General features: G+C 34.2%; 2 protein-coding genes across 3 annotated transcripts; one reads left to right on the top strand and one right to left on the bottom strand.

Annotated features, from left to right (window-relative positions):
* Positions 1-13,457, top strand: Frj (membrane bound O-acyltransferase domain containing farjavit). Its single transcript, XM_071717994.1, has 7 exons — positions 1-4; positions 220-337; positions 2,407-2,678; positions 2,770-2,921; positions 3,141-3,349; positions 8,255-8,576; positions 9,660-13,457. The coding sequence occupies exons 1-7, from the start codon at positions 1-3 to the stop codon at positions 9,879-9,881; spliced, it is 1,299 nt and encodes a 432-aa protein (XP_071574095.1). The 3' UTR covers positions 9,882-13,457.
* On the bottom strand, positions 13,450-22,806 carry Sc35 (SR family splicing factor SC35). Of its 2 annotated transcripts, XR_011719936.1 has the most exons (5): positions 22,465-22,806; positions 20,336-20,479; positions 20,009-20,206; positions 19,795-19,892; positions 13,450-16,440 (listed from the first exon to the last, which is right to left on the bottom strand). XR_011719936.1 is itself a non-coding variant. In XM_071717985.1 (4 exons), the coding sequence occupies exons 1-4, from the start codon at positions 22,644-22,646 to the stop codon at positions 19,886-19,888; spliced, it is 531 nt and encodes a 176-aa protein (XP_071574086.1). In that variant the 5' UTR covers positions 22,647-22,806; the 3' UTR covers positions 18,455-19,885. The 2 variants fall into 2 exon arrangements, 1 of the variants encoding a protein (XP_071574086.1); XM_071717985.1 differs by lacking the exon at positions 13,450-16,440 and having other exon boundaries at positions 18,455-19,892.

The following is a 22,806-nucleotide window of genomic DNA, read 5'->3' as shown; positions in this document are numbered from 1 at the left end:
ATGCGTAGATACGCACTTAAGATTAGCGATCTTTCGAGAGACGATTGATCAGACGGTTGATCAGACGAAATTCTGCCGAGAACACCTAGTCATTTTTCCTGAAATCCGAGAAAGACGAGAGGACGCTAGCCTATTTCCTGACGATACGACTGAGAAGGAAGGCTATTACGAAGGAAGTCTATTCGTACGGGCTAAGGCAGCCATTATTACATTGAGAAGGACGACTAATCCTTCTTGCCGAGAGCGGCCATTATTGTATTGAGAAACCCGAGAATACATGGCAAAGATTATTCTGGAATCTTTATTCCAGAACGAAACGATTGTTTCAAAGTATAAGGTAACATTTCCTTATTTTCAAAGCAACCAAAATCGAGTTTACATGGCATAGTGGCTATTAAGCCTATTCTATGATTTGGTTGCAGGGACGTTTCTAGCAAAGCATTAACGTTCTCAAGAAGCAATTCTGCCGTTATGCGCATAACATATAAAGAGAAAAAGGCCTAATTTCCTTTCATAACTGTACAGTAAAGATTGATAATACTTTTAATACTATAATATCTTATTTCGTTTATTCTTGTTAAGAAATTCTATTGCGTTTTTGAGACATGATTCGAATCAACTATAACTTATTTAATAGATTTACTTATCTGAGTTTATATTGCGTCGTATGAATTCTATGTTTATGTGGACTGTATTCCAGTCATGATAGTATTTAGTTTAACATGCTTATTCACATATTTACCTGCGCATAATTCAATATACCTTGCGAATTTGATAAGAAATATCTCATGCAAATTTTATCTAATTCAATGGTGATCGAAGTTAAAAAACACGATAATTAATTTATCTTTCTTTCTAAGAATGAGAAAACTGTTTGATTTCTTTTGCTAAAATATACACACAACACTTCTTCAGTAATATTAAAGAATTTAGTTTCTTTACTACTTAAAGAATAATTCAAACTAGAAAATACTTATTCAAATATAATTTGACTAAACTTCAGTCATCAATGACTAAGATTCCATGCGACTATTCATAAAATTATTTCTATGCAATTTAATCATTTTGTGTATTCTTATTTATGAAACTCATTATACTATTCTTGTATTTTGTGATTTCAACACGATTCACATTCTGTTTAAATTAAGGAAGTATATTATTTGCTGCATCTATGCGCAACTCAAATGTAACCACGCTATTCAACATATCTTCAAAATTATATGTTACTCTTTTACTAATTAATTTAGTGAACTGTTCTTTCCTTCCATTCAGAGAAAACATATTCTTCCCAGCGCCTATACAGTGACGAACTATCTAACGCAATGACAACACAGGTTACGTATACTACGTTTACGCGAGCGTTACTTCTGTAGTAACTTACGATAATTCACTCGTCTACGCGGAGTAAATTATCGGAAGTTACTACAAAATCCCGTTTACGCGAAGGAATTATCGTAAGTTACTACAGAAGTAACGCTTGCGTAAACGTAGTAGTAGGCACTTTCAAATCGACATCCCTCGATAGCAGCGACACCACACAAAATGACTTCGATATTGGAGTCACCCCCACCACTGAAATTCTATCAAGTTGAGAGACCTGTATGTAAGACCGTGCCCTTAACCTTTGACAAATACGTTAAAATTTCGTTATATTCATCTTCAGTTTGATGTTCCGACTTGAGAGAATTAGCAATTTATATTTGCTAAGAACATGCAGCAAGCGAATTAATACAATCGATTACATTATTGATTGTAACAATATTATAATATTTAACCCTCGAAAGCCATACTATATAGAGTCTCGGGGAGACCTCAACGAAATTTTGGAACTACGTTTGGAACTATCATTTATATTTTTTAATGCGTATTTTTTGGTAATAATTTTTTTACAAATTCTGAGATTACCACTACAATTCTCAGAAAATTTACGAGCGATTGAAAAAAAAAACCATTACAATACGTTGATTTTTTCGAAACTTATGAGCGAAATGGCTGGGATCCTTCATACCCCAGTGTGGCTTTTACACGTATGCAAAAAATTGAAGTGTGGCTTGCGAGGGTTAATAATGTCAGTATATTTAAAATAATTTAAAATACATATTTAAGTGAAATTTTACAAATCAGTGGCATATACTAGAAAATGGCACATTTAATATATATTTAGCCCAATTAAATGTAATCCGGAGTATAAATAGTAATCCGGAGTAAAGAAAAACTGTGGTCAAAGCATTCTCAGCGACGCATTTACTTTACAAACTTTTAATATACAAGCATGTTTTCACGAGATGGGATTTACAATCTTTAGACTAATTTCTCAGAAAATATGAGAAACGAAATCCAAGTTTCTCCCCGAAGTGCCGTGTAATCATGTGTTCGCCACAGATTCGATAGATTTTGATCTTGCAGAAAATGCCACCTGGTCAGCTTGTATTTCTCCTTTTTCTACTTACTGGTGATCTTTCGATTGGGTGACTATTTCGGTTTATCGAGCCCTCCGACTCATACGAATCTCGTCGTGATGATTCTCACCTTAAAGCTACCTGGACTAGCGTTCGAGATCAACTCGGCGGCCACGGCACCAGCCGATGACGCTCAGGGAGCGAATTCCGACGCGCTCAAGAAAGTTAATTTCATGGACATAATACATTATAGCTTCGGTTATATGGGCGTGCTAACAGGTAAGGTACGACGTATAAGGATATAGACGCGAGATTATAAGTAATAAATGTGCAAAGAGTTGATGTACGTGTTGTATCTCGATTTTTGCAGGTCCATATTATCGTTACAGGACGTACTGGGACTCTCTGCACAGACCGTTTTCCGGCTACGTCGATCCATGGCCGCTTACCTATTACAAACTCAAACAGATCGCAGCGTTCATCGTACTGTTTCTAGCGATAAACCACTTCTTTTCTAGCGACGTAATGTTCATTACATTGCATCGTAAATAGTCAAACGCGTAACATCGCAATAGAATGGAATCGCGGGGAATAATTTGGGTCTCATTGCGTTATTACTAATAACAGCGAGCTTTCCCTCTATTGCAAATAAAAAACGATCAAAATTTTCCAATTGCGAACGGTATGAATGGTAATAATCGTTCCGATAATCCTAATGATAGTCTCCTTTTCCAATTTCAGTACACACAAACGGTAGCGTTCGAAGAGCACTGTTTCTTATATAGATTTTTCTACATGTATCCGACATTCGCTGGTTTTCGATTAAGAATGTTTATCGGCATGACGCTGGCTGAATGCGTCTGCCAAATGTCAGGACTAGGGGCTTACCCAATTTGCTGTCAACCTACACCCGGTTTGGGCCCGCGCAATTATAAAACAATCGAAAAATTGTAAGATAATTTCCTTTCTACATCATTCTACATTTGAGATATTCATATTCAAGCCATTTCTCTATATTAGCTGATAAAACAAATTTACATTACATTACACTTGGGCGGGCCGCACACCCTGAGCGACATGCGACAAATATCTTATAAGATATATATCTCTTGAAATGTATAAAATGCATTGTTTATCTTAAGGTGTGATGCTGGAGTCGTCTGTATTACCAACAAAATTACCATTTTCTATGCTTTCGACCTATATCTGTCCTTGTATAGTAGACAATATCCTTGTCTATATCTTAAGATATAAACAAGGATAGCACCTATATTACACGCACACATTCGCACGAATCGTCATGTACACTGTACTCTTATATTAGACTTCTAATCTCGATTTGGAGGGTTCATCGATGTTTTTCTTGTTGTGCAATTCAGGGAACTCGTTTTCACGTTCATATCAATGGTATAATATCTCTTATATGAAGCACATCTTGTGATGAGTTGACAGCGATCGCTGCAACTCGAGACGTCATATTGGGATAAAAGTAGGTACGAAAAAATGTAATTCCGTAATTTTTTCTCGTTTTCTATATAAAATCGGAGTTTCCCTGAATCATTGATGTATGTACTGCAATTATGGAGAAGCATTTTTAATTCTGTCATATCAATACGACGCTACATCAGTAGAAAGAAAATGGTAGTTTTATCGGTAAAAGAGATGACTCCAGCATCCCCTTAAGGTGATGCTGGAGCCGTCTGTATAACCGACAAAATTACCATTTTCTATGTTATTGACCTATATCTGTCCTTGTATAGACAAGGATATAGACAAGGATAGCATCTACATTGCACGCACACATACGCACGAATCGTCATATACACTATACTCTTATATTAGACTTCTAATCTCGATTTGGAGGGTTTATCGATGTTTTTCTTGTTGTGCAATTCAGGGAAACTCGTTTTCACGTTCGTATCAATAGTATATCTTTTATATGAAGCACATCTTGTGATGCGCTGACAGCGATCGCTGTAACTTGAGACGCCATATTAGGATAAAAGTAGATAAGGAAATCTGTAATTCCGTAATTTTTTCTCGTTTTCTATATCAAATCGGAGTTTCCCTGAATTATTGATGTATGTACTGCAATTCTGGAAAAGGATTTTTAATTCTGTCAAATTAGGCCCGGTCTACAATGGATGTTGTAAGTCGTAAGTCGTAAGAATTGGCCAATCACAGTGCATTATTCTTCGACCGCAAGGAGAATAATGAACTGTGATTGGTCAATTCTTACGACTTATGACTTACAACACCCATTGTAGACCGGGCCTTAATACGACGCTACGTGACGACACAGAAATGTCGGTAAAACAGACGACTCCAGCATCACCTTAAACACCCGCACACTTGCGCGACTATGACATCTATCTTATGATATTTGTATTATAAGTAGTACACGCAATTACTGTTGCACGATGTCCCATAATGCAAGGATGAAAAAAGACCCAGTGTCTTTAGTTAGATTTATAAAAGCAGTTGAAAAACATCCATATTTATGGAATTATACATTAAAAGAGTACATACAGCAAGAATGATATATTACGGACTTTGCATGGAAATCCGTTGCAAGCTCTTTTGACATCATTGCAGAACTATAATGCACATTATGGAAATTATAGAGATGTACCCAATATCTTCTTCTCTTTTATCTCAAAAACCAGTAAGCCATAACTAGTCTTCTTTGCTTGAACTCATTGCAACTGAACTAAGGACAACGATGTAACCGAACAACCGATAAATGTCTTATTGCTTTGGTGTGCAGTCCGCCTTATACTGTTTCTAAACTGATGATAAATATTTTAATGACAAATTTTTTATAACATTTAGGACGTCTTTAAGACGTCATATGTCCCGATTTGGCACATGCGTATTGTCTGGGTCGTTTCATGAAACCTTTATCACTAGAGTCCGACCGAAAATTCGGTTTCGGTTTCGGTTACGGCCAGTTACGGCCAAAAATCACGGTTTCGGTCGATTTCGGTTTCGGCCGAAATTGAGAGACAGTTTCGGAGACGAAACCGAAATTGTACAAGTCGTAAGTTACGATTTACGACGAAAAAGTGACAGATTTTTTGTTTAAAGAAGAGAACACACAAGTTATGGATGAGAGTGATGAGACTACTCAGACTACTCATGCTCACGTGGAAGAATCTCCAAAAAAAGTGTCGAAACAGAGTTTGTGGGAAGCTCATGATAATTCTCTAAATTCTCCAAACACGAAGGAAAACGCATTGTTGTCAGAGGGAGAAATGTCTTTACAAGAAGCGTTTCAATCTTTTCTAAAGGAGCCCATACTTCAGCGAAATGCCGATATTTATGCTTATTGGCATTCTAGTCCATATCAGCAATTGTAGAAAGCTGCAAACAAATTTTTATCAGCTCCGCCAACTAGTGTGGCAAGCGAACAGCTATTTAGCGCTGCTGGACAGCTTTATGCGGATAGGCGCAGTAATTTGTTGGGCGAAAATGCAGAGAAACTATTATTTTTACATTACAATATAAAATTATTTAATTTTAATTACTAATTACCTGATTACAGTAATTACAAAACAAGTAAAAAGTAAAGTACAAATACAAACTTTTATTTTATGTCATTTATGTGATTTCAATAATATGATATTATTGATATTAATGATATATGATTAATGATTAAAAATTGTTTAATTTTAATTACTGATTAGCTGATTACAGTAATTACTAGATTACTACTAATTACAAATTACAAAACATCTTAAGTAAAGTACAAATACAAACTTTTATTTTATGTGATCTCAATAATATGATTAATATTGATTATTGATTAATGATTATTATGATTAATATCAAATATGTGATACTGATAGTGATTTTCTGATTTTATTGTTTTTAATGTTTTTAGTTTTATTTAAAAGTTGAGGATGCACATACAACAGCCAACATGCAATTCATGCAATATTAAATATTATAGTGTTAAATGTGTTAATAAATGTTTTATAGATAGTATATTAGTATATTATTTATTCATTTTGTAATATAACAAAAGTTTCGGTTTTCGGTTTCGGTTTCGGCCGAAATTGAGAAGGAACCGAATATTCGTTTTCGGTTTCGGCCGAAACTAAAAAAAGTGGTTTCGGTCGGACTCTATTTATCACTGACCTTTTGTCATCCCTGAGCGCGTGAAATTCTAGCTGTCATTCGTGATCGCTAAACATCTCCTATTTAACAACTATTATAAACTCGGCATTTCCGTATTAGAATTTTCGTCTTAAGGTGATGCTGGAGCCGTCTGTTTTACCGGCATTTTTTTGTCGAAACGTAGCGTCGTTAATATTTGACAGAATTAAAAATCCTTCTCCAGAATTGCAGTACATACATTAATGATTCAGGGGAACTCCGATTTTATATAGAAAACGAGAAAAAATTACGGAAGTACAGATTTCCTTATCTACTTTTATCCCAATATGGCGTCTCGAGTTGCGGCGAGCTGTCAGCTCGTCACAAGATGTATTTCATATAAGAGATATACCATTGGTACGAACGCGAAAACAAGTTCCCCTGAATTGTACAACAATAAAAACATCGATAAACCCCCCAAATCAAGATTTGGAAGCGTAATATAAAAGTATAATTTCGATGCGTATCGTGCGTATGTGTGCGTGCAATGTAGCGTGCTATCCTTGTCTATATCTTTGTCTATACAAGGACGCTGGAGCCGCAGGCGAACTCGATCAGCGTCGATAAAGAAGTGCTCACCGACTATATCTGTCCTTGTATAGACAAAGATATAGACAAGGATAGCACGCTACATTGCACGCACACATACGCACAATACACATCGAAATTATACTTTTATATTACGCTTCCAAATCTTGATTTGGGGGGTTTATCGATGTTTTTATTGTTGTACAATTCAGGGGAACTTGTTTTCGTGTTCGTACCAATGGTATATCTCTTATATGAAATACATCTTGTGACGAGCTGACAGCTCGCCGCAACTCGAGACGCCATATTGGGATAAAAGTAGATAAGGAAATCTGTACTTCCGTAATTTTTTCTCGTTTTCTATATAAAATCGGAGTTCCCCTGAATCATTAATGTATGTACTGCAATTCTGGAGAAGGATTTTTAATTCTGTCAAATATTAACGACGCTACGTTTCGACAAAAAAATGCCGGTAAAACAGACGGCTCCAGCATCACCGGAGCCGTCTGTATAACCGACAAAATTACCATTTTCTATGTTATCGACTATATCTGTCCTTGTATAGACAAAGATATATAGACAAGGATAGCACGCTACATTGCACGCACACATACGCACGATGCACACCGACATCATACTTTTATATTACGCTTCCAAATCTTGATTTGGGGGGTTTATCGATGTTTTTCTTGTTGTGCAATTCAGGGAAGCTTGTTTTCGCGTTTGTATCAATGATAAATCTCTTATATGAAACACATCTTGTAATGAGCTGACAGCTCGCCGCAACTCGAGACGCCATATTAAGATAAAAGTAGATAAGGAAATCTGTACTTCCGTAATTTTTTCTCGTTTTCTATGTAAAATCGAAGTTTCCCTGAATCATTGATGTATGTATTGCAATTCTGGAAAAGGAATTTTAATTCTGTCAAATTAATACGACGCTACGTGACGGCAAAAAATGCCGGTAAAACAGACGACTCCAGCATCACCTTAAAATATTACAAAAAATTTGTCATCAAAATATTTATCGTCAATTTAGAGACTATATACCCTACATACCGTTTCTCGGCGTTGACACGCAGATACTCAGATATCCTGGCGCAACATGTTTCTAGAGTCAAGGAATGTTGGAGATGTGCGAGCAAGTGACATTTTAAATAATTTTTCAGATCACTTGATCATGAGAAGGCAAAGAAAGAAGAACAGGATTTCGAAACGGTGCACAACATGAACGTGTGGGAAGTAGAATTGACTCCGTTTGTCAGACACACGATGAAATTGTGGAATACGTGCATACAATATTGGATGGCTGTGTGCATTTACAAAAGATTTCCTCATAAAGGCTTGAGAACAATCGCCACGTTAACTTTATCCGCCCTGTGGCATGGTTACGCTGCAGGCTACTATTTTTGCATCTGCCAGGTTCCGTTCTATCTACCCTTGGAGGACATCTGTGTTAAATTCTACAATCAATGCGAAGAAAACGGACTTGTAAGTCTTCTATATGTAAATTTAATGATATAAAAATGTAAAACTTGTTTTTCTATTATTCAACAGTACAAATCTCGAGGATATATCTTATATTTCATTAGAGGTACAATCAAGTTAGGATAAGAATATACTTGAAAATGATCGAAGTGTCAATTTTTAACATAAAAAATAGACTGTTTCTTGCACATTTTGAACAAATACATAAAATAATTTTATAGTATGTCTAATGTCTAAATGTCTAAAAAAAAGTCTAAATGTATTCTCTCATGGTCTGAATGATTAGAACAGACGATCGAGAAATAATTTATTTTAAATTTTATTTTATTTGTCACCTGGTAGCACCCTCACTTGGTACATTTGCATCTTGATTTGAAGTAAATAAAAAAAAGAGAATTAATTTGCACTGGATGTAACGCTAAACAGTATCAAAATCTTTGAAGCACTCTCTATATTTTTTTAACCTTTATGTATCTTCTTTTTTATAATTTTATAAATTTTTAATCTTTTAAAAAATAAATTGACTATAATTTGATCATTTAATTGTAAAAAAAATTTTTTATGAGTGAAGTTGCAAAAAAACTGATTTTTTTCCATAATTAAAAGACAGGGCTTGCTTGGAAAAAAGTATCGATCGAAATATAACCAATCATATCAGAAAAAAGATTATTGTAATGAGAAAAGAGAGCATAAAAGTAGAAAGTTTTGCCCTATGATTTTACAATCGCATTCTTTTTTTTTATTTGATCATTATATTAATGTAATAGTTGGAACTATGTATCAGAGAACATTGCCTTAGATAAGCATTCTTTTTCTTTGATGTAATCATTGACTATTCGAATTGTCAGTCTTAAAACTTAAACTTTTTACATTGTGGAAAGAGCTTGATATATAAATTCGAGTTACATAACGTCATTTTGATCAGTTTAGATTGAATTTATAAATATCTTAAAATAAATCCAAACATCTCTAAATAAAAAGCAATTTTTCAAGAGCGATGTTCTCACATATTGCAAATATCGATTTGCATGTTATTTGAATGTTGACTGAACGTTACTTATGCTATATTTTTATGATAAAATACAGGACAGAAAGGCCTGGGGATTCTTCCTCTGGTGGGCGAAACTTACATGCATGGCGTATCTTGGCGTACCCTTCCAGTTATTGCGCTTCCAGGAAATAATACATTTTTACAAAAGTCTATACTTCTCTGGCCATATCCTAGGGCTTGTAGTGTATCTAGTCTTACGAGTTCTAAAAACTCACTTTCTTAAAAAACATCAAGTGGAAGAACACAAGAAGAAATAATTTTTCTTCCAAGTGTATTAGCTTTAAAGCAGAGGTTCCCATATCAACGCGAAGTGAAAGAAGTCAAGAAGTCAGATATCTTGATTTAGCTAAACTGTTGATTAATGGAAACCTATGAATCAGGAGATCAGTTTTCGATTATTTGATAATTTTTTATAAATGTTATATTTCTTTCTTGTATGATACCTTAGTATTTCTTCTTTTACATTTACGATTTTATATAAATTGCTAGAATCTAGTGTATATATATATATATGAAGCATTCTATACGTCAGAAGAAGACCCCCTCTGTCCAAAAATGGTTTTAACCGAAAAAGCTCTACTTTGGCTTAAAATGTAAGTTATTATGTCTACTTGTAAGTGCAAAGTGGCACCTTTTGAAATTGCAAATGGCGGATCCAATATGGCGGACGATTTAAAAAAAAATCAAAAAAGTAACCGAATACGCTTGAAAATTTTTACTCGGGGGTTTTTTGGGTCGTTAAATACGAATTTGACATCAAAGTTTCAAAATTCAAAATGGCGGATCCCAAATGGCGGACATATTCAAAATTTTTCAAACAACGGGCGGATTTGCTTGAAACTTGTTATTTGGGGGTTTTTGGGGTCACTGATTATGAATCCGAAGTCTGATTTTAAAAATTCAAAATGGCGGATCCAATATGGCGGACGAATTTTTTTAAAAAGGAACAAATTCGCTTGAAACTCGTTACTCGGGGGTTTTTGGAGTCGCTGATTATGAATCCGAAGTTGAATTTTAAACATTCAAAGAACTTTTCAATGAACTTAATTCACCATCAAGATGATTTTAATGTTAGCGCTGAATGGCATGTTCATGCGACAGCTCACGGCAAAGGTGCTTCGGATGGAATTGGTGCTTTATTTAAAAGAGAAGCTGCGAGAATTAGTCTCATATGTAAGCCAGCTGATGCAATATTAACTCCAAATAAACTTGTTGAATGGGGGCAGAATTATTTTGAAAATATAACATTATTTTATAGTCGCAAAGAACACGAAAAAATTGAAAAGTTCTTGAGAAAAAGATTTGACAAGGGTCCAGCTGTACCAGGGATATTAAAACATCACTGCTTTATCTCAAACAGTAATAAAGAACTATTTATAAAAAGGTATTCTAATGCTTCTGCAAGATCAACACTTGTCTACAATGTATAATTTGTTTTAAATAAATCACTCGCCATATTATATCCATCATTTTGAATGTTTAAAATTCAACTTCGGATTCATAATCAGCGACTCCAAAAACCCCCGAGTAACGAGTTTCAAGCGAATTCGTTCGTTTTTAAAAAAATTCGTCCGCCATATTGGATCCGCCATTTTGAATTTTTAAAATCAGACTTCGGATTCATAATCAGTGACCCCAAAAACCCCCAAATAACAAGTTTCAAGCAAATCCGCCCGGTGTTTGAAAAATTTTGAATATGTCCGCCATTTGGGATCCGCCATTTTGAATTTTGAAACTTTGATGTCAAATTCGTATTTAACGACCCAAAAAACCCCCGAGTAAAAATTTTCAAGCGTATTCGGTTACTTTTTTGATTTTTTTTTAAATCGTCCGCCATATTGGATCCGCCATTTGCAATTTCAAAAGGTGCCACTTTGCACTTACAAGTAGACATAATAACTTACATTTTAAGCCAAAGTAGAGCTTTTTCGGTTAAAACCATTTTTGGACAGAGGGGGTCTTCTTCTGACGTAGAATGCCCCATATATATATATATACACACATACACATACACATACATACATACATACATACATACATACATACTGGGTGTCCCATTTTAACTTAGACACCAAAATACCTCGAAAACAATGCATTTTCGAAATAATAATATTTTCAAATAAAAGGGTTTGAAGAGGACTATCAGATGAGCTACTTAGATTTTGGCTCTGGGACTCACTTTGAGCCCAATAAGGCCCAATTCGATTTTTTAAAATAAGAATTCCCTATTTTTATTGTATCATCTTTTTCTACTAATTAATTTGAACAACTTTTTTCTGAAACATTTTTTTATTTCCCTAATACTTTTTGAGATATTAAAAGAAAACTTAGTAACTCTTTCAATATTTAGCTTATGATATCTCGATAATTGTTTGTCGGAGAAAAAAGTGACACAAAACTTTTTGACCTATTGATTTAGTCTCAAGAATATGCTATTGCAATAGTATCCCAACTTTTTTAAATACTTGTGTATACATGAAAACTCCAAGGAGATGAATACACAAGTATTTAAATATGTTGAGGTACTATTGTAACAGCACATTCTTAAGACCAAATCAAGTCAAAATGTCCTGTATCACTTTTCCTTCCGATGACAACAAACAATTATTGAGATATCATAAGCTAAATATTGAAAAAGTTACCAAGTTTTCTTTTAATATCTCAAAGAGTATTAGGAAAATAAAAAAATGTTTCAGACAAAAGTTGTTCAAATTAATTAGTAGAAAAAAATTATACAATAAAAGTGGAGTTCTTATTTTAAAAAAATCGATTTAAGTGGCCCCAGATCCAAAATCTAAGTCGTTCATCTGATGACAATCTTCAAACCCTACAACTTTTATTAGAAACATTTTTTCAAAAATGCATTGTGTTTGAGATATTTTGGTGTCTAGGTCTAAGTTAAAATAAGACACTGTATGTATGTAGGTGTACACACACACACACACACACACACACACACACACACGCACGCACGCACGCACGCACGCACACGCACACGCATGTAAGTCATAGTGGTGTAAATTAATTTTTTTAAGATATTGACTCGTGTGGATAGATACAATCTATACAATATATAAATTGCATCTATGCACACGAGTCAATATGTGAAAAAATTTAACTTACACCACATGTAAAACTTTATTACAAAAGTCTTCCCATAACATCAGATAAACTAACATTTTAATTTTTATATTTCATTGCACTATCTTGTACAGGCGTGACCATAAAATTTTGAACATTAAATAGTCATATTTTTTCGAGTCCATTATTTATGCAATGTATATACTATTTTCGAGATTTTTAAAAAAGGATTCAGAAAAAGTAATTCTGTATTATAAAAATATTAAATAAGCGAAGATGATTTATTTTATTGTATTGATATTAAAAGAGTGTGAAGACATCGTGTTTTTTAAATGGAAAACAGAAACCTCTGCTTTAGAGTCTCAAAAGATTTGTTTTCAAGTCGAGACAATTTATTATTCTCCACATGTGGTTTTTATAAAACGGAATCAAAATAGCGATTACTGTTAATATTTTTTACTTGATGCGGGTGTCGAATGTTGGAAGATATCGCAAGTACAAATCCGAGTGCCACTTGTTAATTGATGTTCTACACATGTCTTTAGGATTTGCTATACGATTTTCTTACGGAAAGGAAGCATCATACAATTATTACGAGAAGCGCACGCTTGTACTCGCGGGAAATAAGAACTCTGTTTTTTAAAAAAGGGAAGCTTTTATTCGCTTCTTAACGTAACAATATTACTAAAATGTAAAAGATAGCTGAACACCCGTAAATTATCGAGAAGAGCAATAAAAAGTCTATTTCTTTACTTGATAAATAAATTTTTATTGATTACCTCGCACATACTTGCACATATTTGCACATCTCCGCAATCCATCGTTGCATATGTTACCTCTGTAGGATGAAACTTTATATGTCATTTCGATAAAATATTTTATACAGGGTGTACCGGACTTACTGTATCACCCGTTAATGATAGATTTCTGAGATTATTTGGAGACAAAAATCCTAATGCCATAATATCGAGGCTGCTACAGTGTTTGAACGGGAAAGGTTTAAAGTTCACTAATATGCTTATCGAAATTTTACGCACTCAAGGACGTCGCATGTCAAAACGGCTCTTCCACACTTTACTCAACTCGATAGAAATATTTGAAATTATTATTCACTTTATTTCTTTGTACACTGTTCGCAAAACCGACAAATATCGGGATGACAATTTGACAACCTCGACATTTGGCATTAGGATTTTTGTCTCCAAATGATCTCAGGAATCTGCCCTTAAGGGGTGATACGATAAGTCTGGTACAGCCTGTATAGACAAATACTTACATTAACCTGTAACCATTAACCTACCTATAGGTAGGCATTTACACCTGAAAGAAAGACATAAAAGAAATATATCAGGGGCGGGGAGGAGGGAGGAAATTTTCAAGGACCCCCGTCTCTTTTAAATTATTTTTGGCTGATGTGTGGCGCCGCCGGGTATTAAACTTTTCTCAGTCAGCCGATGTATGTCGATTGTCCGAGACTGAGAAATGAGCTAATGTCTCGCTAGTGGACTCTCTATTCCAATTTGGCTTCTAAATTAAATGCTTTGAAATTACTTTTATCTGTGTATTTTGGACGTTTCTGATATTATATCGTAGTCATTCATTATATAAAATGCATATGACGATTTAACGATTAAAAGATTTAAAAATGTAAAGCAAGACTTTTATAGATGTATATAGGATAATTTATATATTCATTCCTGTATGTGATCGTTTGCAATTTCTTATTCATTGCCGATTAAAATATTTGCTTCGAATGAAAGTTACTAGTATTAAATAAAATAAACAATATAATTGAAATATAAAAAAAATAAATATTAAACAATATGTCAAAATAAAATTAGAACATACGATACGATCAAAATACATATTTTATTAAAACAATAAAAATGTAGCTTTTTATCACTTTTTAACCCTCTATCCTTTTGAAACACGAGTGATATGAAATAATTTATCTCTATGTATATCACGTGGAAGAAAATCGTCGAAGAAAACCGGCCATCATTCGTTGCATTTTATATTCTTTTTTTATATCAATTTATAATATATGGGTGTGAAAAAAATCTTAAAAAAATATACAGGGTATCTCATTTTAATTGTCCCAGACAAATATCTCAAAAAATATGGAAGATACGAAAAAACGTTTCAGACAAAAGTTGTAGAATAAGGGAGCCAGATGATGAAAATATGGACTTGACCTTGAGTGACTTTTTTCATTTTCATCATCTGGCTCCCTTATCCTACAACTTTTATCTGAAACGTTTTTCCTTATCTTCCATATTTTTCGAGATATTTGTTGGGGCAATTAAAATAGGATACCCTGTATATATAAATTTGTGTGTGTGTGCGTGTGTGTGTGAGCGTGTGCGTGTGTGTGTGAGCGTGTTTGTGTGTGTGTGTGTGTGTGAGCGTGTTTGTGTATTCTTCAAGACCAATTTTTGATATATGAGAAATACATTTTAATAGCATTGAATAGAAATCATTTCAAGCGATCAGAATAAATGAAGCATTCTTCTTAACAGCCTTTTTCGATGAGTGTGCTATGGAAACGAAACAAAAAAGGATGGATTACGAATAATACGCGATAAGCATGGTCAGGGGGCAGCTCTGTGACGAGGAAGTTGGATCAAACTAAAGATCAGCTAAAATTCTTGTAGGACTTTCGCGTAATCTCTTACCGGCCATCATTTATATAATAGTAATTTATCAAGTTTAATTACTGATGATGCTGTTGTGTTTAATATAGGAATAATCATAATAAAAAATTAAGTATATATTCTTTGTAAAAAGTTCTATCGCAACATAGGATATCTCAAAACTATCGAATGTCCTCTCTTAATAACAGATTTCTTGCATGAATTTAGATTCCATTTTTTCTTCGCGGAAATGTCGACATTTTTCTCAATAATTTTCCAGTTGCAAGTAACTGAAAGTAGAAGACTTTTCACGAACTAAATTTCGAGCAGTCAAATGGACAACAAAGCTATGTTTTTAATTCCAAATCACAATTTACTTTAAAAGAATTAGAAGTGATAAGACTTTTCTCGCAACAATTTCGTTAATGAAAAATCGACGCTAAAGTCTATCAAGATTTGTCAAGGATATCTGACAGTTTTCAAACATCTTAATGTAGCGCTTCGCGTGCATATTTAATAATAATCTCCATTCAAATAAAATACTTTTCCCTAATTCTATTCGTTTTAGAGCTGCCATACCCCGCACGCAATGTGCGCGGTATCTACCATAGTTTACCGTGAACACGTGACTCCGTTTATCGATGATCGATCGATGAACATGACGTTCTATGAATCAGTCGCCTCTCTGTTCGCGAGGTCTGGTGATGATCTGTCACACGATGCCTAGAACCCGACACCGCGCTCATGACGACGCCCGAGGAAGTCGGCAGTGGACTCGCGATGGCTCTTAACTTGCAGATGAACTGGAAGATGATCTATCCTCTCTTTCTACCTCTTTCTCGCTCGATATCACTCTCTCTATCTCTCTCTCCCTCTCGCTCTCTCTCGCCCTGATCTTTTGCAAACCCGCCTTGAACGAACCACCGGATCACCAGACCATCGCACCGGAACGGACCGCATCGCACCGCATCGCACCGCACCACCAACACCGCTCTCTCTCGCTACTGCAAACTGCTTACAGCCCCCTGCTACTCGGCTTACTGCTTACTCTCAGCTACCCCATCATCGGCTACACCCGCGCCACGCCACTCCTTTCCACCGCCTGTGGCACCATAAAATCACAACTTAGTTATCAGAGAATATGGATGTCGTATCCGTGTGTGAGAGTTTTCTCTATTTTTGAGGGAAGAGGCTGTAGGGGTACAAGTGCGAATAAACCGAATAGAAACGAGGGAAATTGTTACAATAAAAATGATTTGATAATATATCTTCAAATTTAATTGCACTGTTATAAAAGCGATTAGATCGACTTTGCATATCAATTTCTAACATAGAACATGTCTCGACAAGAGAATCACACAAAAGGCTAATTTATAGAACATAAATTTAGTGTATGTACACATGTGCATGTAATTTTTACATCAGATTTTTACTCTATGCGATGGCGTTCAAATATATGTAAAGAACATTTGGATATAAAAACTTGGGTATTTACATTTTAAAACATTTCAATACAAACATTAGAAGATGTGTACAGCATGTGTACTATTTATGAAATGCATAATTATACGATATAAAATGGGCACTTTGATTGTAACAATTATATAAAATATACGCGATTAAGTCCTGCGCGAGAGCTTAATTCAATACCTCGCAGCAAACCACCTCTGAATCCAAGGATTTACAAGCTTCCGAGCTTCGTGCCTCCTAGTTTTCCAAAAGATGTAACAATTCCAAGAGCCACGGCCAATAGATTTATATTCTCACTTTAATAGTGTATACTAATATATTTTCGTGTGTATGTGTATGTATGCGCGCGTGTGTATGTTGGACGATCTAAAGTAGGAGAAGAGAAAGGGGTTAAATAAAATCCCCTAATTTTTAATATAAGAATATATATATATATATATGGAAGCGAATAATAACATTTACTTCGCTAGTAAATAATTAATCTAATTAGCAGTAAAGACTTTAATCGTCCCTATTGGCTATCATTATAATCGTCATGACAATACGACAATTGGTTTTGGTCAGATTAATCGTCAAAACTATAGATTTTGGTCCTCCTAAATTGATGCAGTTTTGATGCTTATATTATAAGCACCCTATTTAAATAATTTAATGTATTGCAAAAAATATTTTACCTTACAGCCAGCTGTAAGTATCAAAACTACATCAATTTAGAAGAACCAAAATCCATGGTCGAAACGTTTTGACAATTAATCTGACCAAAACCAATGGTCGTATTGTCAAGACGATTATGATAGCCAGTAGGGTCGATTAAAGTTTTTACTGCTATATATATGGAATTTTTCTGATGCACGGTTACATTAAAAAAAAACTTTATAGAAAGTACTATTAAGCTATTCAGATTTCTACCATATTATCTTTGTCTATTTGAAATCGCTTTTGAGAAAATCAATGGACAGTCACTCTAAACTATTTGTATGTGTGCGTACGTGTGTGCGCATGTGTGTATGTATGTTTATACGTATGGATAATTATTTTATATTAGAGATGCATATATTATATATATATACATATATATATATATATATATATATATATATATATGTATGTATGTATATCCTGTACATTATGTATCTAATATAAATAATGTCATTATATACATACATATGTAGCCCATACGTATGTATAAATGTATATTTGTACTATGCATTCAGGAAGAAATGTGTATTTGTAGAAAAAAATGTTAAACATCTTAAATTAATCTCTTGTTTACACACGGTGGATGTACACATTAAATTGTACGTATTAAAAGAAAAAAGAACATTTCTTTTTTCTTATGTCACTCAATGAATTATGTCTAGTAAAAAAAAGTTGTATTACTTTTCGTTTTACCTGAAAATATTTCGTAACTAATCGTATTGCGCAAGACTAATACGAGTTTATGTGATTATCTTGCTTGTTAGTAAAGCTAATAAGCACCGGCAGCTTTTTTAATAGTATCCGGAAAAGATTTGTATTAAAAGCTACTTTACGATACACTTCGTTCCTAACAGTTATATTTTAATTAAAAAATTATTTTGATAAATAACCTAGACGAATCAACCACATTAAGATCCACAAAGGAAAAACAAGGGATACGTAGGCAGTTTTGTCTTCTCAGCAATTCACTGCGCTTTATTATAAATGAATCTACGATGTGCAAACTTACATGAACGATTGCCTATCAACGCAAAACTTACTTCTAGAACTGTATTGTCGTGCGTGAAAACAAACCTAAAACTTCGAATCCATTCTCAGTTATTAAAAGATTTCTCTTGAGCCTAGTACGTACACCTAAAGACATTGTTGACAAACATTATTTGTAAATTATGGAACATTAGGACAGTTATCGAAATACTTTTCAATTCTTGAAAAAATTATTGCGTTTTAAGCTTTTAAAAAATTATACTTTTATTTTATTTCATATAAAACACTATCGTTATTCATTATTGTAAACATATCGCATTAATATATTTTATCTTTTTTATAAGAGCTGTAGAAAAAATTATCATATAAACATTTTTTGCATCGTATTTTAAATCAATTGTTTGCCTACATGGAGTAAAATGACAATCGACATTAGATTAATAAAATATTATTAATTTTCATCGAATATTAATTGCTTGTCAAATTAATGTCAACAAAAATGACAACCTTATTGACATTAGATTAGTAAGAGCAAAATATTATTAATTTTATCAGATATTAATTGCAAAGTTTGTATCTACATAATGCATCTCTTTTATACTCATTCCCCGAATTTTGAGTCTCACTTGATAAGATTCAGTTACAAAATATGCTCATCGTTTACAATATGTATCCAAGAATTTTCGAGTAAATTTTATTCACAAACAATGTTTATCAATATTATTTCAAAGTGTGTACTAAGTTTTACCAGTATAACACTATAATATACTGGTAAAGAATAGATGCGATTTAGAAAATAGAAGAATAAAATGTCATAAGGATATCTTTGCTTCCAGTTTGTAATATTAATCTCCGCCGATGAAAAATATAGCGAATGATACATGTAGGTTTATAGATTTATGAAACGTAATACATAAAGTCTTATATCATAAAATTTACCAACTACAATTTCTTAATGAAATATGAAGAACAATCCAAAGCTAGATCGTCACGCGGAGCAAAATCTATTGAATTTTTATTAATCAGTTTGGTCGTGAAACAGGAGTAATGATAGTTGTCGTTATAATGAAAATATGTATACAGCGCGAATATAAAGAGAAACACATAAGAAAAAAAAGGGAATATTTATGTTATAGAGAAACTGTATAATCACGTATCCAAATTGACGAAATACGTAGTATCGATTCAAATATATATATATATATATATATATATATATATCTGTTTAACATGTATGTATTTAAATGATAGAAGAACGTGAAGAAGCGTGCGAGTGTTGCTATAGAGGGTAATGGAATACCTTTTTTTCTTTTAATCTCAACATAGATTATTCGGCACTCGTTGGATACGCGCGCACTCATTCTTATTCTCTCGCACACTCTTCAATCAGCTTAGTCCCTGGAAACATACGTGACAATTGATCACTCATGAGAGAAAAACGATTCGACGGTTTGTTACTCGATTGTGAAAACTCGATCGTTTTATAGTCTGAAATCACTTTAGATAATTCTCACCTGGATTTGGAACGACTATCTTTCTGCCTGTCCTGAGACTTGCTGCGCGAGCGTGATTTGCCGCGCGAGCTCTTGCTGTCCGAACGGGAGCGACTACGGCTGCGGCTGTAGGAGCGCCTGCGATCTCTGTCGCGGCTACGCGACCTGCTACGAGAGCGAGAACGCGAACGTCTGCGGTCTCTACTTCTACTTCGTGATCTGCGAACACGTTCGTATAATCTTCATATAAACGAAATATCTGAGCGAAAATTGATAATCCATTTGTTCCATCTGTCTCTCTCGTCTTACTAATTTAACGGTCCTAAAATGAAAGCAATGAAAACTCACCTTCCACGACGACGACTTCCACGGCTGCGATGCGGAGACGTTGGCCGTCCGTATCGTGCCATTTGAACTCGGAGTTCCCTGCCATCCAACAACCGTCCATCCATGGCATCTAATGCGTCTTCCGCGTCGCGCTTATCATAAAATCTGCCAAGAAATATACATATATATATATATATATATATATATATATATATATATATATATATATATATATGCTCAATTCTTTATATTTTCAGCAACTTATTTCTTATATATTTTCTCGATGCAGTTGCATGACACTTATATCGTATGCAAGATAGACAGTTTTATCTATTGTTGTACGTACAAATAAGATTTAGGATCGCTAATTATGTATCAAGAATTCTTTTATTTTTCAAAGTTATAGCACTTACCAGACATCACAAAGAACAAACTAAAATTATTATCAATGGAAGCTTTATGTTAACCCTTTGCTCTCGGAAATTGAGCTACGTTCGATATTACATTTCATTCCAGCAACTCGAATGTCGAGTTACATTTGACACAGATATTTCTAAGAGTTTATTGTATTCTTTTAAGTTATTAAATCTTTAAATATGACGACACAACATAATAAAATCCAGTTATTTCAGAAATAAAGGGTTTTTATCTCGTTATCGAGTTGGAACAAAATGTTAAATTTATTGCAGAGTTCCAAAGGTTCCTTATTCGAATCTGTTTGTAATACAAATGTATTGTATATGTCAACTCCAAATTTATCATCAGAGAAATTTATTTCAGTAAATTATTAGTATGATGAGTGCAATCACATTCTAATTTTATTAAAAGTCACATTTTATGAGGCATTTTCTAAAACATATAGATATGCTCGAGAAAATTGTTGCTGTCCTATCATTTTTTTATATAATGTGGTTTCAATAATTTTATTCAAACAATACTTCAATAAGTATACATAGTTACCATTTTATTATATATATATATATATATATATATATATATACATACATATAACTATAGATATACAGATACCTATTATCTCTAGAAAGTATCTAAACTATCTAAAGAAATAAAATCCGCTCAAAAGAATTTTTTTTATATCTCTTGTATAATTGCACTTTGAAACAAACTCATCTTGTTTCATTATACTTCGAAAAAATTTTACTGTAAAAGTATTATATATAAATTTAAAGAATTCCATTAATTTTCTTTATTAGAAAATAATAAATCATGTTTTACTTAATAATATCATTATCGCTTGTTTATTGACCTACGAGCTTTCCACATCACTTTGCAAATACGCTTGACTTTTGTTTAGTATATCAATTAAAAATTTATAAAACAGTGATACTTTGTTTCTGTCAAAACTTAACAAAGTATTACAGATTAAATATCGTAGTGTTTTGTAAAGTAATGATTCTCCGTTACATGCTTCATTAATGTTTAGGCAGAAATCAAGAGACACGGTAGTGTCTCGCGCCAAGTACGCGCGAAGCGAGACCGACCGTGACTCATTTACGCGACGCGACGAGTTGCGAGTACTCGAGATGTTGAGATCTCAATAACGAGTGAACGGATCAAGTTCTAAGTAGGCTTGATCGATAGCTTGGGGTCAATTTATATAATAAAAGTGCTTTTATTTTTCCCTTACGTGCCCTATGAACACAGATATTACGATGCAAAGTCCAAATATATGGAATTTAAAATTTAATAAAGAATACCTAAAACTTATTTATACATATTTCGAAAGAGGGGGAAAAAATTATATGTTATGAGCAGTAAAGCGCCGAGTTTATTTCCAGGTCGGATTGTATAAAAATAAGCTCAGAGTGATGAATTGTTTCGTGTCGAGTCAGTCATTTTCACGACGCTTGGCGACGTATAAAATATGCAAGTTTCGAAAAAGTCGCCTCTATACCAAAGATCTACCGTTATTTCATGCTTTATTTGAAAATGTGTCGCGACGGAGTATCGTTTTCAGACGCGAAAACACTGAATTGTGAATTAGCGCTAGCGCACTCGCGTCGTGACGTCAGCGTGATCGTTGGCGTCGATGAATCCGAGGTATCGCCCATAAGAGCGGTCAATTAAACGTGCTCGAACACGACGCTCGCGGCGGGGTTGACGCCGTTGGCTGTTGTAGCGGCACTCACCTGACGAACGCGAAGCCACGGCTCTCGCGCGTGAAGCGATCCCTGGGGATGTAAATGTCGCCGACCTCGCCGCATCGCTCGAACACGCGCCTCAGATCTTCCGGCGTCGTCCTATACGTGAGATTGTCGACTTTCAGGGAAACCATCCCATCGATGCGAGGCGGCGGCCTACCGTAACTCATCTTTCCCTTTCGAACGTCACGTCCTCGACTGTAGTAGAACCAAGTAGAACACGCGGGATTCTCGTTGACAGATTATAACAAGATGATCACTCCAATCTGTGAGCGAAATCCACACACGAACGACAAAGGGAAAATGGCGGACAATTCGAGTGACCGCCGA

Source organism: Temnothorax nylanderi, unplaced genomic scaffold, assembly GCF_030848795.1.
Source record: "Temnothorax nylanderi isolate EJ_2023f unplaced genomic scaffold, tnyl_v1.0 TNYL_tig0233_pilon, whole genome shotgun sequence".
Lineage (NCBI taxonomy): Eukaryota > Metazoa > Arthropoda > Insecta > Hymenoptera > Formicidae > Temnothorax > Temnothorax nylanderi.
This window is presented reverse-complemented; position numbering and strand designations above follow the sequence as displayed.

What these genes read in the sequence shown, in the direction of transcription:
- Frj (XM_071717994.1), top strand. An exon ending in CGATTGTTTCAAAGTATAAG is followed by an intron (nt 338 to 2,406) that starts GTAACATTTCCT and finishes TTGATCTTGCAG; the next exon opens with AAAATGCCACCTGGTCAGCT. An exon ending in ACCACTTCTTTTCTAGCGAC is followed by an intron (nt 2,922 to 3,140) that starts GTAATGTTCATT and finishes TTCCAATTTCAG; the next exon opens with TACACACAAACGGTAGCGTT.
- Sc35 (XM_071717985.1), bottom strand. Translation starts at nt 22,646, where the DNA reads ATGAGTTACGGTAGGCCGCCGCCTCGCATCGATGGGATGGTTTCCCTG. An exon ending in CGTGGCTTCGCGTTCGTCAG is followed by an intron (nt 20,480 to 22,464) that starts GTGAGTGCCGCT and finishes ATTTCTTGGCAG; the next exon opens with ATTTTATGATAAGCGCGACG. An exon ending in GGAAGTCGTCGTCGTGGAAG is followed by an intron (nt 20,207 to 20,335) that starts GTGAGTTTTCAT and finishes ACGTGTTCGCAG; the next exon opens with ATCACGAAGTAGAAGTAGAG.